The sequence below is a fragment of the Chanodichthys erythropterus genome, chromosome 17, assembly GCF_024489055.1.
Source record: "Chanodichthys erythropterus isolate Z2021 chromosome 17, ASM2448905v1, whole genome shotgun sequence".
Lineage (NCBI taxonomy): Eukaryota > Metazoa > Chordata > Actinopteri > Cypriniformes > Xenocyprididae > Chanodichthys > Chanodichthys erythropterus.
The window spans coordinates 26,666,355-26,683,762 of NC_090237.1; the positions used below are offsets into that span (position 1 = coordinate 26,666,355).

Below are 17,408 nucleotides of genomic sequence, written 5' to 3' on the forward strand. Positions count from 1 at the left end.
CTTTATTTTTCTAGCTCAACTGTCACAGAATGGAAAGCACAGGATTGTTGGATATCAAAAGGTAGGGAAGGATACATCCATGCTGCCTTCAAAAATCGATCAGAGGAAAGTATCTCAGGAGGAAATGAAGCTAACATTGGATTCAGATATGCCTTGATGCCTTCCTACCTTGAAATGTGTCCTCCGAAGGCAGCATTTTCCAGTTTTCAGATGCAGGACGTTTATGTTATTTCCTGTTTTACACCATGTTTTGTAGTCCTTTGTAGTTTTTCTTGTTGATTAGTTCTTTGATAGTTCCCAGGCCCTGGAAGTTTTCTATTTTACTATATTTTAAAATGTAATTAATTCCCGTGACAGCAAAGCTGGATTTTCAGCATCATTACTCCATTCTTCAGTGTCACATGATCCTTCAGAAATCATTTTAGTTGATTTGCTGCTCAAGAAACATGTACAGCTGTACATGAAACATGAAAACAATTATACTTTTTTTGGGGAGTAGAAAGTACAAAAGAACAGCATTTATTTGAAATAGAATTTTTTGTAACATTTTAAATGACTTTATTGACCCTTTTTATCATTTTAATGTGAATAAAATATTATTTTCTTTTAAAATCTTACTGACCCCAAACTTCTAAATGATATTGTATGTGTTATAAAACTTATCTAAATATGTCCCCCCCCCCCCCCCCCCATGCATGTTTTAATTCACACACTACTTATACACTGATTTATCTCATGAAACTATATCCGGCGTATGAAACTAAATCTTGCTGAAGTGTTTTGCAAGTGTGTGATATATAAAAACATAGCTTCTGCTGGCCCGGCTTACTCATCATTGACTCAAATTACCCTCATGCTGTTTGACCACAGCGTCAATCAAATAGACCCACATGCTTATACTAAGTTTCCCGTCTCACACACATATTGAGGTGAGGAATGTAGCTTGAGATCTGATCAGAGACTTTACACTCTCCCTCAACAACACACACTACAGTGCTGTATGTGTTTGCTCGTATGTGTGTCTGTACTCTCTAACGTTGTGACATAGAGAAAGCAAAGGTCAGTAGAGCACCTCAGAACTGTTATACAACACACACATGTTTATCAGAGCACTTGTTTATATCAGTTCATGACATGTCAAAGGCAATGTAACATATTCCAAATGTCACTGTGTGTATGTTTATCTGTGAAGGCTCAGACTCAATGTTAAAGTAATATTTAGCTAACGATATGCTGAAACCACAGTGCCTTGGGTAACAGCGTGCCGCACACACACGCATATACGTATGCTATGATTTCACTCTCACGCCTAGCTTAGTTTGCCTTCTGTTAAAGCATCTTTGATGACATCACTAGGGCACAGGTCAACGACTTATAATGCGGCTCTTTTGCGTCATAGTGAGGAAGGCGGCAACATGTTCCCTTGTGGTTTTGTAACAATTACTGATGGCGACTTATGCTTGTGTATAATAATATAAACAAAACTAGCTTATGATTCAATCCAATGTCTTTATCCTGCTTACATAACTGACAAATGCATCAAACAGTTGAGAACATGCAGATTGTGTTTTTAGCTCTTATTTTGCTAACTATTACGGTTAATCTCTCTCTCTCTCGATTTCTGTAAGTTTTTATTGTGTCTTGGGACTCACGATGTCTTACAGCAGCTTCTGTCTGTGACAGTCACCCATCTTTCTGTCTCTGACAAATTTCTCTTTGTTCAGTTGTAGCCTAATGGTTAGAGAGTCGAACTTGTAACCTGTGGCCTGTTGCATGAAGCTATGTGAACAAACTCTGAGTTTCAGAGTAGGTTTGGAGTTGACAAATCCAGATAAATCCAAGCTGGTTTAGATCAGGATCATCTGTTGCACCACGCTCGGTTTAAACTTTCTCTGTCAACTCAGGTTTAATCCAGAGTTTGCAAAGCGCGTGCACCTGAAAGCGTGACACGTGCGGCAAACAGCCAATCACACGGAAGTTTGATTCACTTCTCGCGCAATTCATTCTCTTCCGAAGATTAAGAGATCGTTATGAAAAATATGAAATTAAACGCATTTACAAAGCAGGAATAAACACTATTGCAGCGAAAGTTTGAGAAGGCAGCTGAAAGAAAATATCTGACTATATCAATGCATTTGATAGACTGAATAATTAATATAGTTTCACAAAGAGCTCAAAAGAATACATGTAAGCTTAATCTGTTTAAAAACTTTATATATTATGCATGTATTATATTTATTTTAATTTAAAAGCAAAGTTTAATATTGTCAATTAATATAATTGGCCTAATTATATGAATATGTCATGAATTATTCATCATTTTAATTTATTTAATATAAATATAATGAATAATTAGTAGCACAAGATGAGCAATTTTGTCTCTAAAATGTTTTCACTATAAACTGCTTTAATTTGGAGCGAGGGATGCAGGGGGAGTGGCTTTATTGCATTAGATACATGTCACTTTACTCGCAGCTGATTGGTCGAGTTTGGGTTTGTGATCTCTAACCCAGAATAAAACCTGCTCCGGAGCAGGTTAGCCGTGTAGCGTAAATTACCATAGCAATGAAACCTGCTAAAAACCAATGCACCTTCATAAGCCCGAAAAAACAGAGTTTGCTCAAACTAATCTTGAACTTACCTGGGTAGCAACTGAAACCGGCTTTGTGCAACAGGCCACTGAAGGTTGTTTGTTCAAGTCTCAGGACCGACAACAGACGCTGGACCTTTTCGTCTGCAAACTTTCACTAATGTGACTGCATGTTTTGTGTCACAAGTAACGTACATGCGTAGAGTAAAGGCATGTTCACACCAAGAACGATAGCTATAAATAGGGCTGGGCGATATATAGAATGCTTCTGTCACGCGCATTTCGTCAGTAAAGCCGGTTCCCTGATTACCGCTAAATCGCTAAATCAAATGGAGCGGCATTTAATAGACCGAGCAGTAGTTCACTGATAAGACACGCAATATCGCGTTCAATATAGATATGTATCGCCGTCGATATTGAACGCGATATTGCGTGTCTTATCAGTGAACTACGGCTCGGTCTACTAAATGCCGCTCCATTTGAAAGCAGGTGATGGCGATTTAGCGGTAATCAGGGAACCGGCTTTACTGACGAAATGCGCGTGACAAAAGCATTCGATACATCGCCCAGCCCTAGCTATAAAGATAACTATATTAGAGTCCACACCTGTACATGATAACATTCTGTTTATTATGTGCGCACACTGCAGTTTTGTCTTCCAGTTTAAATTGCCTCACAACAGGTGCTTCTCAAACGGAAGGGCTGCATCCTAGTGAGGCCGTGCCCTTCCTAGTTCAGTCCTTCTGAGGCTTGTAGGCTAGAGTCCTCCTCAGCATTAAACCCTAGAATAACATGTTCTAGTAAGTTTGTATGGATATGTCCCACAGTCACAGCAAGAAAATACTATTAAAATACTTTGTAGTCAGTTCTCCTTTGGCCAACAAATGAACAGTGCATAATTTATGATTCAGGCAGCATTACAGGTCAGAAATCAGATTGGGATCGGAGCATTCAAAATATTTAATCCAGGTCCATCTGGTTGAAGATTGGATTCATCACGCTGGTATGGAGATGGATCTGTGCCACTGGATGTTGTGTCGATGAGGTCTTCATAGGGGATGATCTAGTTGACACAATCTAGCTGACATTTCAGGGTTGCGCTGTGGCCGTGTTTAGGCACAGGTCCTCAATCTGATCTGGCTGACTACGGTAAACCTTGGAATAAACAGAGAGACTAATAGCATAGATTAGTGTAGATGGATGGGACTAGCTCAGAAAGTCCCGTACATTGCTCGGTTCCGGCTGTAGAGCTCCTACAGCAGGGCAAGTGGGTGATTGTGAGACGACATAGTTGTGGGACAATACATTGCTGTTCTGTTCCAATTAGAACAGAACAGAACTGTTTAACTCCCCTAGAGTTAAACAGTTGAGTTTTACCGTTTTTCGAATCCGATCTCCGGGTCTGGCAGTACTATGGTGACCATATGCGCCATTCTCCCAGGACGCGTCCTGTCCAGGATTTCTAAGTTGCATAAAATGTCCCAGTTTTGGTTTGGTTTTCATATTTGTGGAAGGTAACGACTGAAAAATAATTTGACCAATAGCATGCATTATACATAATCAACTGATCGTGGCTTGCAAGAAGGCTGGATCTACAGAGAACGGTCAAATACGGAAACATTTTAATGCATTGCATGAAGAATGTCAATAAGAACAGTGGCTTGCACAGACCTCCGTGTAGAAATCGCGTTCCTAAATCGCGTTCCGGGGGCACATCGATATGACCACTTTCACAATTAAAGAAGCAAGGGCTCGAGCCATTTAAGGCAATTTAGAAATCCTGGACAGGACGTGTCCTGGGAGAATGGCACATATGGTCACCCTAGGCAGTACCACTTTTAGCATAGCTTAGCATAGTTCATTAAATCTGATTAGACTGTTAGCATCTTGCTCAAAAATAACCAAAGAGTTTCAATATTTTTCCTATTTAAAACTTGACTCTTCTGGCCTAGAAAAACGCAACTTTTCATTTTCCGTCGGTCTTAGTACACGATGTAACTACAGAAGAGTTGAGTTTTAAATAGGAAAAATATTGAAACTCTTTGGTCATTTTTGAGTGAGATGCTAATGGTCTAATCCGATTCAATGAACTATGCTAAGCTATGCTATGGTACCGCCAGACCCGGAGATCAGCTGAATGGATTCAAAAACGTTAAAACTCAACTGTTTAACTCTAGGGGAGTTGGAAAATTAACCTATTTTCAAAAAAAAAGTGGAGTGTTCCTTTAAAGGGAACATATGAAAATCTGACTTTTTCTGTTTAAGTGCTATAATTGGGTCCCGGGTGCATCTACCAATGCAGAAAACAAGAAAAAGGACAACCCAGTAACTTTGTTTTGATAAGCCTTTGCCCGCAAGCATGTGACAAAACAAGCCTCTCAGATTTCGCTCCCCTTGTGACGTAGAAAGGGGATCTTATTATAATATTACCGCCCCTTAATCTGCACTTTCCCACCCACGGCGCTGCCATTTTGTTTTCACAAGCGACAACAGTGTACCAGTTCTAACGCCATGGCCAAAGTTCGAGCAAAGCATGCTAACTGTTCTGTCGTCGACTCCACAGACGAGCACAGAACACTATTTAGAGTCTCATTAGCTTGTATAGCCTGCAAGTTGATCCTGACAAGCTCGATTGGCAGATAAAAAAGTAGCGTTTCTATCCAAGCGATATTTTGGAAAAAATATGAGATCATTCACAACATTTGAAAGCAATCACAAACGTTAACCTGGTGTGTGTCTGGCTCTGTTTGGCAAACAGGTACAGTGAGCGTCCATACGGGTTTTGCATAAAAGATTAACTTGACAGCACATGCTAGTCCACAGCAACTACATCAATTTATCCACTAACCATTCAGAAACATCCAGATGCATTCTATAAGTTGTAACTTTTTCCTGAGTCTCTCCATCAGTGTTTGACTCCGGTTTGAACAATGTAAGGTTGAACATCGCTACTGACAATCGTCGTTTTGGCTGCGTGAGATTCTCCAGTTTTGTTATTGTTGAGCAACTGAAGCACGAGCTGTTAAAGCTCTGTCCCCTTTTGGAAAGTGGGGTGGGAGCAGCAGCTCTTTTGCATTTAAAGGGACACACACAAAAATGGCATATTTTTGCTCACACCCAAATAGTGGCAAATTTGACAAACTATAATAAACGATCTGTGGGGTATCCCATATGAAAAAAAGTACACTTCTATAATGTATTTAAAGTGCTCTATTTTCACGCACTAATTTTGTACTTAATATACTAAAAATTCTTACTTAGTACTACTTAACTGTCATGTACAAACACGGAAACTGGCAAGTAGATCCAAGTGGTGCTTTTAATAAACAAATCCAAGATCATAGTCGTCCAAGCAAAGGTCATAAATCCATCGAACAGTCCATAACAGAAACAGGGAAAATAAACAAACGCCAGTAACATAAAACAAAACCTAAATGAACAAAATCAGAAACCAACTCAGTATAAATAGACAGACACTAATAACATAATACAAGACAACTGGGTGCAATGAAGTGATAATGAGTCCGGGAAGTGGGTTATGGGAAATGAAGTCCAAGTGATGAAAACCAAAAGTCCAGATTGGAGTGCCCTCTAGTGGCAGACAAGGGCACTCCCAGTAATGATCATGACATTAACATCTAAGTGTACTCAACTGTGCTATTTTGAGACACCATGAAATATGAACTAAAATGTGCTTTTAATATACTATTTCTGTATTTAAAAAATATATTTAGCTACTACTTGTAGAACACTATGGGTTCAAATGCACTATAAGTGGTATCTAATTACATTATTTTAAATACAGAGATAGTATATTAAAAGCACATTTTAGTTCATATGTCATGGTGTCTCAAAATAGCACAGTTGAGTACACTTAGATGTTCTTAAGAAGTACTAAAGAAGAATTTTTAGTGTATTAAGTACAAAATTAGTGCACAAAATATAACACTTTAAGTATATTATAGAAATGTATTTTTTTTTCACCTGGGATTTTGAACTGAAACTTTACAGACACATTCTGGAGACTTACATCTTGTGAAAAGGGCTGGATAATGCTAATCATAAATACTTTTTTAATTCACGTCAACACTAATAATGTCTGACTTTTCCAGTCAGAGATCACTTAAAAAACATTAAAGAGGCATCTTGTATTAAAAAACTTTATATTAACTGGCTTTTTATTAAAGCAATACAGTGAATGACAATCGTCTACGGTCCCCCAGTGGCTTACATTATCGGCAGTTTAGTGTCAAGTGATTATTTTACAGCAAAACAAAAGTTAATGTACAGTATGCCTTCATCTCCGAAAACATTATTTGTGTCTGGCATTTCATAATGAACTAGCTCATTACTTTTTTTGTGAATTGAAATGTGTGCAAAGGATTGTGGGTGATTTAAGGACATGAAGGATACACTTGATGCAGCCTTCAAAATGAGCTGAATGAAGGACGTGAAAGGAAGGATGCCTTCCAGGGAACCTTCAAATTGAGATGGCCTTCGAAGGCACTTGATGATATGGCAGCCGAGATATGCAGCCTTACTAGGATGCAGCCTTCCTTTTGAGAAGCACCCATACTGTTTTCTTGCCTACTATATAGTATGGAAGTAGGCATATTTGGACGCAGGGACTGATTTAATGGGTTCTGTTGGCTTTAGATGTGTTGCACTGTGCCGCTCACATTTGATGTAGACAGGGTGTTACAAAAAGATCTCTTGCCTAAAAGCATTTCACACACCGTATACCATCACATCTTATTCTTGACTGACTATGGTCCAGTAATGGAGCTGTTGCATCAAGCACTTCACTGGCATTTCAGCTGCAGCACAAACACATTCACACAGATGATTTATTGTACGCATGGCCCAAATTGACTCGGCACCCTGTGTGCCCGGTAAATCTCAATAGCTCACAACCGCTGAGGAATCCTTTGACATTACAGAGCTCAGAGAGGAAGTCCTGTAAGGACAGAAGGCTCTCGGGTATTAGCAGCAGTACAACTGTTATTTCAATGACCCTGAACCAACTAAGAGATAAACACATAACAGCCTTATCAGAAAAGACATAAATTTCAAATGCGTAGCTGACAGTAGACATCTGTTTTGCGAGAAAACAAACTGTGTACAGAATTGCATACTGTGTACTGTATTTCTGCAGTATCTAGTATGTGCTTTCTGTATATGCACAGAATATCTGAAGGACATTTCTTTACAAATTACTTCAATTTCTTTATGATGGATGAACCGGAAATAATATCATTCTTTTTTTCTTGGACTACCATGAGATATTTCACTAAATAAAAAAAATAAAAAATAAAAAATTGAATAAAAAAAAAATCAAGATGATGACAGGGTGCACATCATGAGACAACTATTTTGTTTGGAATGTTTATCTTTGCATAAAACATTATGTCAAAAATAATTATGCGTTTTACTTGAAAATCTTCCCGGCGTGACTTGTGGTCCTTTCCCAATCCCATTCCTGTGTCTCTTTGAGCTGTTCTGACAAAATAAGGGAAAAAAAGTAAAAAATATTTCAATATAAAGATGTGACCCTGCACCACAAAACCAGTCGTAAGGATAATTTTTTTGAAATTGAGATTTATACATCATCTGAAATATGTTTTACATTGATGTATGGTTTGTTAGGACAGGACAATATTTGGCTGAGATACTACATTTGAAAATGTGGAATCTGAGGGTGCAAAAAAATCAAAATATTGAGAAAATTGCCTTCAAAATTGTCCAAATGAAATCCTTAGCAATGCACATCCACTTACAAAAACAATTTTTTTATATATATTAATGTTAGGAAATGTACAAAATATCTTTATTTAATATCCTAATGATTTTTGGCATAAAAGAAAAATCTATAATTTTGTATATATATATATATATATATATATATATATATATATATATATATATATATTTTTTTTTTTTTTTTATAGTTTTTTTAATTTTTCAAAAATGTTGTTTTTTGGTAGTGCATTCCAATTAATATCAATTCAACTGCAGTTGGTTTGTTTTGATTTAAACCTTCATAACTTAAAAAATACAGCTAAGTAGCACCATAAAACAAAATAATAACATGATAACATAATAATAACATGTTTTGACAAAAATGTTAAAAACGGAGTTATATATATATATATATATATATATATAATAAATATAATATCAAATATGCATATATATACAATAAATAATAATAAAATAAACAATAATCTATAATACAAATATCAATGAAGTTTATCACTGCATACTCTTTTACATAGAATAGCACACAGTTTATATTGTGCAGCATAATATTTAATTCTTTCAAAACGTCTTAAATGACCACTGCCTTTTCATCCCTCTTAATAAAAGAAATTGGCTAATATGTCATACAGCAGGGAGTTTGAGGTCACATGAGTCTTTCGATTCAAACAGGATATCTTGGATTAAGCTGGATCATTTTGTTTCTCTGACCCTCAAAGGTGAAAGAACATCCCGTCTCTACAGAATAAGCGTCTTCTCAAACCTTGTCCTCAGTGCGATACATATCACCTTTTCAGACTACGCACTAATCCTGTGTTTACGGCTTGAGTTGAATGCTCGCATTCTACGGCATATCCCTTACCTAATCTGAGTCACACACGCTGAAACTGAATTACCCCCGAAACGTCCCGTGTCCTGCTTCAGATGAGCGCCGCATGACCGCAGCAGTATTTTAGGACTGTTTGTACCCAAAACGCTGCTGATTAGGATTCAAGCGAGCTATATTTAGAGACAAACACACAGAAAAGGGAGTCTGAGTCAAAGATCATGTATGGGTTGAGGGAAAACAACACTGAGCGAAAGGAACTTCGCAACCCCCCTCTTCCAAAACCACATCTAACATCCATTCAGAGAAAAGCGGCAGCGAAATTATTGGCGTGTGCGCAGCTGTTTCAACTGTATGTATCATAATGATTTAAAACGCTTGACAGCACGGCTCGGCTTCCAACCAAAATTGTTTTTGTTCCCGCTATTGAAGTGTGCTTTAAAACTAGCGGAGGCCTGCCTTTAAATACATCTGATTATTCCAAAGTTTCATGTGGCTACAAACCGATCGCTCCAAACGTTTTGATTTTTAAAGCTAGCTAGGAAGCTATCTGTCAGTGCAGAGATTGGGCCTACAGTCACCGCTAACTCAAAGCTTAATGACTGTTTATCAGTGGTTTCGGCCTTACTGTTAATGAAAGGGTGGCCTACCACCTCAAGAGCCTTGTCATCTCCTCTTGGCCTCTGATAAAAGCTCCCGACTCGCCAGGCTTTGATAATTTTTACCCTAAAAAAGCTAAAACGCAGGACTTGGCAGTCAAAGAAGCTGCACAACAGGCTTCGTCAGACCACTTGTTGTGCCTTCAGGCTTGAAAGGCGTTTTAAGAGGCCTGAATTAATGGTGCGTTTGGTGTCGAGCCTCTGAGGTGACCCACCGACTTACTGGAACTGTTACCCCACCCCTTCACATTTAATTACCAATTATCACATCGGAAATTCCTTGGAATGTTGGTCCGGCCATTTGCGACGTACGATTATGTTAATCGTGACCCTGAAACGGTCAGTTGGTCGCAGACAGGCGCAAGCATGCATGCCTACGAAAAGCTCTTTTGCCATTTTCCCCTCCGTCTGAGTTCAGCTCTACCCTTCTCAGAGTCAGATAAGGACACATCTGCTGAGTATTATCCCCCAGACTGCCGTGGGGCCCCTTTATACATCAAGCCCTCACATACTGCACACACACATACATGTACACATGCACACACCCCCTCGTGGTTTTCTTCCACACTTCCACTCTTTGTGTTCTTCGTTTCTTTTCTGCTTCCAATGCATCGCTCTACTTCAGTTATTCTATCTCTTTTTAATCAAATTCTAACCCTTTTTTTTTTTTTTTGATTAGCAGCTCTACTTAGCTACTTTTTTCTTCTCTTTTTTTTACTCTTATTCTTCATTCATGTCTCCTGCGTCCAGACCTGGAGGTCCCGGATAGTCCTGGCCCACCCAAACATGAGTCTGACTCATCCAATAGCAACCTCCTCCTTTTCTTACAGGAGGTACATTACTGGTGGTACCATGGTGCAATGAAAAAACAAAGAGTGATACCATGGTACTTTTTGTCTTTTTTACTTTTCTTCATTTCCAAAGCTCTCCTATTTCCTACTAGTGGTTTTTGCATACTTAAAGGTACAATATGTAAAATTTTTGCAGTAAAATATCCAAAAACCACTAGGCTAGTGTTATATATTTTGTCCAGCTGATTACAAACAATATCTCAAATGTTTTCAACGACTTGTAAATCATGAGAAAATTCCCATTCTAAACAGTGACACGGGGCAGTGCAGTCTCCTGTCAATGACGCAGTTACCTTTGTTACCGCCTTTACTGACGTAGAAACCACATGACAACAAATCCGTGGACAAATGCGGAAGTAGAGTCTAGCGTCCAGCAAACCACTAGCTTGCTTCAAGCAGTTCCTCATTTACTTCTTGCACGTTTTATGGTGGATTGTGTTAATTATTTATGGAACATAATTACTGTTTACCATCTGCCGCTGGTTCTGTCGACAAGGAGTCGGACAGCTCCCGTAAACTCATGACCGGAAAAGCGGAAGCGGCGCCGGCGACTGTGTCATAATAAAAGTCCCGCTGCTCCCGCAACACTCGCTCCTGCTCTGCTTCATACTACAGTAACGTTAATAATCGCATCCACGAACATGAGTTCTTCCAGACTCCAATCCCTATTCTTTTGCACCGTCCGTTGAAATGGAGACCACATGTCCCAAGTTTCCGCTCTAAAACTTGGCGTCATCAAACTACGCCTTTGTTTTGAATAGGCTTCTAGCGACCTCTAGCGGAAAAAAAATATCACAAATTGTACCTTTAAAGGGATAGTTCACCGAAATATTTAAATTCTGTCATCATTTACTCAATCTTAAGTTGTTCCAAACCTGTATGAATTTCTTCTACTGAACACAAAAGAAGCTATTTTGAAGAATGTCGGTAACCAAACACTTGACCTCCATTGTATTTTTTTTTTTTCCATACCATGGAAGGCAAAATCAATCAGCTGTTTGGTTACCAAAATGAATCAAAACACCTTTTTTGTGTTCAGCAAAAGAAAGAAACTCATACAGGTTTGGAACAACTTGAAGGTGAGTAAATGATGACAGAATTACAGCAGGTTGGGCAAACATTTAACCCAACAGTTGGGTTAAAACAACCCAATCGCTGGGTTTGTCCATTTTCAACCCAACTTGGGTTGTTTTTAACCCAGCATTTTTTAGAGTGTAGTTAAGTAGTAAATATCATCATAAATTAGCAAGTTAGCATCTCAATGGCAGTCACAGAAAGTATGCAATTTGGAATATGCACATGGAGTTTAGTTCTGCTGCCAATCATCAGAGCTGTAAATATCATGTGACAAAGTCCTTTTAGCAGTTTTAATAGCCCTCTAAAAATAATTGGGCACAGATATCCACTAGTCATTCTGCTTTCACTAATGAATTTGAATTGCTGTCAACGGAGAAAGATGCGTCAAATTATGTTGATAGAGCTTAAAGCTGCAGTCCATAAGTTTTGCCTCTTTGTCGCCATCTCTGTTTGAAACCTTCAATTGCAGTTATTATCTTTACATGGGTTGTGCCTCGGCACAGCTCCTCAGCGCGGATGAATCTAATGTTTGGTGTTAGTCACCACACCGGTGTGGATACTGTACTTCGGAATCACAGATTGTAGTCTTGGAAGTATGACCAAAATAAGAATTTTCACCGGAAAATGTCATCTGAACAAGTAAGTAACATATCTGCCACTTTTGTTTTGACCAATAAATTGCGCTACCAATGGAGATTAAATCTAACGATCGCTTAGCTCAGATCATGTCAAACTGTGCAAATGATTATTATGCTTTAGCTTTTGACTACAGGTGAATCTCCAGTCAGTGAAGATTGTTATTTGGACCTTTTGGATTACAATTCGCCATCAAAATGATGTTTAATAATCGGAGCTGCTGTAAGAAAAGGCTATAAATGATTCGTCACCAGCAGCATCCTCACATATAGCCTACTAGCTGGGACTCGTTCTTTTTGTAAACAGACGTGACATAATGAAGCAAAGACAAACGACTGCATACTCGAATTTCCCACCAGTACCACTCAAATTAGAAAACATTACAAGCTTACCGTTGTGAATCTGGCTAAGGTAAGGAGATAGTTTTGAACACTGCTGATTATGTACTTGCTCAAAAATTGATTTTGAATCATTGTTAACCAAAAAAAAAAAAAAAAAAAGTTACAGACTGCAGGAATACTTGTATATACACCTGTTGTATATACAGCTGGCGTCAACGCAAACTCTGTTTTGGCGTTAAAATACTACAATCAGGATTTACTAAAGACGCAGTGAAAAATAAGTGCTGAAAAGGTGTGGACAGTTATTTTTGCAGCTGACCTTATTGCATATCATTTGTAGTTTCCCCTTCAGATTAAACATTTATGAGAGGAGGGTATTCAAATGAATTACGCAACACGATTTACTAAGGTTTGTGCTAGTCGATTTACTGGTATTTGCGCCATTCCACTTTTATTGGTTCCTTTTTTGGGATTGCGCGCTCTCACACTAACTTGCCTTGTTTGGTAAATCTGGCTCTTTATTGTTAACTAAAATTGTTTTTGATAATTGAAATAAATCGGAAATAAAATTAAATATAAATATTAGATGAAAAAACTTGGAAATCAACTGAAATTAAAGGTTTAAGCTGAAGTACTAAATCTGAAAAAACTAAATCTGAATTAAAAATAAATTAAAACTAAATAGAAATAGTAAAACAAACTAACAAAAAATACAAAAGAACATATGAAATGAAAAAACCAAAACAAAAACAAATGAAAACATATAAATAAAAGCTACAAAACTAAAATAACACTGATACACACACACAGGAAAACAGACTTTGAATGTAAACTTACACAGCTGATATTTGATACAAGTGCTTTGTGTTTATCTATTGGATAGTATAAAGCAGAAAGATGATTTTGAAAGTGTTTAGTTGAACAGCTGGGACTTGCTTTTCTGGACCTGCTGTGTCTGGATTCTTCAGAGTAAGTGTGTATGCTTGTGATGGAGAGGGAACTTTATCAAAGCAAAGCAGAGAGATCTGATTATACCACCCTACAACAAAGACAACACTGGGAGCATGTGCTTTAAAAAAGCCATTGTGTGTCTCGTGTTCTGGTATTGGATCTCAATCATTCTCTCTGCCTAATGAGAGACCATGACTACATGTCTGGCATTCCTGTCAGTCAGCTACCTGGTTACCTATAAACACTTTATAAACCAGGTGTGTGTGTATGTGTCCGCGAGGAGGGGGGGGGGGATGGGGGGTTAAAGACTTTAAAAGCTTTCTTTGTTACTGCACGTCGGCTTCATTGTTTCAATATTGCTCATTGTCCTTTGTCAGAAGCATTTGAACGTTTTTAAATGAACTTTTAAATCAGTTTGGGCCATAACCCGTCCTGCGCCATTTGTGGAAACATAAACGATACCTCAAATAGCACAGCTTGAGGAGAGGTGTGATTTATCTTCTTTAGATCAGATCAAATGTATCATTCAATTGAGCAATATCTATTGAGGACTCTAATTCATTTCTGTTAGATTTTTTGTTAGAGTCCACATTAAAGTAATTCACTTTTATTTGATTATACTTACAAAATATGCATAAATTAGGTGATTTAAAAGCAGTTTTGCTTCTATTTATTGGCTAGTTGCTTTAAAATGTTTTAACCTGCACTGTAACTTTTCTAACGCTCAAAATAATTAATTGGTTTGAGTAGGACAAACTTAAATTAAACAAATTAGTTCAGTCAGATTAACTTTTATGAGTATTTAGCACTTTTTCTTTCAAGTTCAAAGAACTGATATATTTTAAGTAAACTGAACTTTTTCATTAACATTTCTTTTAATTTATACTAACTTAAGTTTAATTGAAACTGGGCTGGGATTTCTATTTCCCAACATGCTTTGCCCATGGCACTTGAAAGGGAGAGTAAATGCTAAAATTAAGTGCTTTTTGTGCAAGATTAATGTTAAGTGTGAGTTTTAGTAGTCATTAATGTTTTGTTAAATGCTTTATATTGCTGTACTCATTCAGCAAGTGCTATACCATGCTACACTTTAAAAAAAATGCTGGGTTAAAAACAACCCAAGTTGGGTTGAAAATGGACAAACCCAGCGGTTGGGTTGTTTTAACCCAGCGGGTGGGTTAAATGTTTGCCCAACCTGCTGGGTAGTTTTATTTAAACCAACTATTGTTTAAAAATTGCTATATGGCTAGCTTAAAATGAACCCAAAATAGTTGGGAAATTAAAAACCAGATGCAATTAGAGACAACAATAATAGACAAAAGGTGAATGTTTATTAATAAGCTTTAATATTTTATTAATATAAATGTAATAGTTTAATAGTTTATTAATATACATTTATTAATAAGCAATTTAATAAATGTTTATTGTTTAATAGTTATTCATTGAACATTAATAAATGTTCATTTCCAACATACTTTGGGTTAATTTTAATTAAGCAATACAGTAAATTTTAAACAATAGTTGAGTTAAATAAAACTACCCAGCAGGTTGGGCAAACATTTAACCCTACCGCTGGGTTAAAACAACCCAATTGCTGGGTTTGTCCATTTTCAACCCAACTTAGGTTGTTTTTAACCCAGCATGGTTGTTACAGAGTGTAACATACAAGTAAATTAGCAAGCTAGCATTTTCTGAATTAGCTTGTTATAGCTAACTAAGTTTACACTAATAAAAATGTTTGAGGTTACATGATCATTTTAAGTTAAATGTATGAATTAAGTGTACTCAAACATTTCAAGTTAAGAACAATTAAAATGTTAAGTACAAAATAAAATCTGCCAGTTCTGCTTACTTAAACTTTGAATTTCTTAACTTAAACATTTTGTGGCAACTGATTGCCTCAGTTTTTTTGAGATTTTGCCAACCTCTTCTTGCAGCGTATACATCACTAATCTGAAACAGTGAATGGTACACAGATGAGTTTACTGGAGGCTAATCGAGTTTAAGGAGGGTATCTAAGGACGGCGTCCCCAGCGAGAACTCTCTGAATCTGGGGCGGTGAAAACAAGGACATGGTGGACTTTTTGCCAGACAGCATGTTCCAATCTAATTAAATACTAAATACTATTAAATACAATCAAGGTAAAATCCTCACAACTAGGAGGTTAAAGTCTCAAGAGTGTTTATCTACCTGAGTTCTTCCACACCCCACACAAATTGACACCGTACACACACACACACACACACACACACACACACACACACATACACACACACACACACACACACACACAGTAAGGAGATCTTTTGTTTGCTGCTGGCCCGTCACTGAGCTCCTGCTGAAGGAATGTCTGTGGAGAACTCCATTGATGAGGTTCACCTCATGTCATTCTTTCCTTCTCCACATTCTGAAAGACTTTCCATATGTTGCAGGCCTCTAGAGCCCAGTCTGTGTGCTGCAATTCCAGACTCTCCTGTTTAGTATCTGACTCTATGGAAATAAAAGCCAAGACGTAGTAAAATATAACTAGAGGACAGACGTACAGGTAAAACCCCACCATTATACCTCTACTAGATGCCAATGACTCCAGCCGCGCTAAAACACACTCGTAAGTCGAATATGCATACGTCACTGCTAAAGAGTAAGAAAGAATTAAAGGGACAGTTCACCCAAAAATGAAAATTATCCCATGATTCACTCACCCTCAAGCCATCCTAGGTGTATATGACTATCTTCTTTCAAAACAAGTGTGGGTTGTGGTGAATTTTGTACCCAAACAAAAAAAAGCATCCATCCATCATAAAAGTAATCCATATGGCTCCAGGGGGGATAATAAAGACCATCTGAAGTGAAGCAATGGGTTTTTGGAAGAAAAATATCCATATTTAAAACTATTAACTATAATAACTAGCTTCCGTGAACAGCCGTACGCATTGCTTACGATGCTCCTACATCCTGCGTCAGAGGTTACTTTTGTGGTGCAAAGTGACTTGCGCAGGTCGTCTGCCGGAAGCTAGATATTTGAATTTATAAATTTTAAATAGGTATATTTTTCTTACAAAAACACATTACTTCACTTCAAGAGGCCTTTATTAACCCCCTAAAGCTGTATGGATTTTTTTTTATTTTTATGGATGGATGCATTTTTGGGGGCTTCAAAAATATTCACAACCATTATAAAGCTTGGAAGAGCCAGGATATTTTTAAATAAATCTCTAAATTGTGTTTGTCTGAAAGACGAAAGTCATATACACCTAGGATGGCTTGAGGGTGAGTAAATCATGGGATAATTTTCATTTTTGGGTGAACTGTCCCTTTAAGTACACTACCATTCAGTTTGGATATTATCCAATAAGGCCACATGAGGAGAGAAGATAAATGTTTAGTTGAATCAAAACCAATACTGTGCCTATAGCATTAAAAATAATAGCAATTTTATAATATAATTTAAAAACATAAAATCTAAGAAATAAATAGTTTATAATAAAATCTCTGCTTATGCTAGATTATCACCAAATATTGGATTCAATCTTGTTTTTGAAACTGATTGATCGCATGCCTCATTGATCTGAGGATAAAGTTCATCTGTCTGAAAAAGAAAGCCTGTATTACTCATATTTTGAGTACATGAACGTGTGTGTGTGTGTGTGTGTATCCACGAATGCGCAGGCCTTTATCTTTGCAAGCACACATGTAAATAGGTAAACGATAAACATGCT

General features: G+C 37.4%; 1 protein-coding gene across 1 annotated transcript in view; it reads right to left on the minus strand.

The window, feature by feature from the left end:
* Positions 1–3,208: 3,208 nt before the first annotated feature.
* The window catches only part of irs1 (insulin receptor substrate 1), a 45,231-nt gene continuing 31,031 nt past the window's right edge, over positions 3,209–17,408 (minus strand). The window contains exon 2 of the mRNA XM_067366319.1: positions 3,209–3,745. Coding sequence (XP_067222420.1) covers positions 3,735–3,745 — 11 coding nt within the window. The 3' untranslated portion in view covers positions 3,209–3,734. The remainder of the gene's footprint in view (positions 3,746–17,408) is intronic.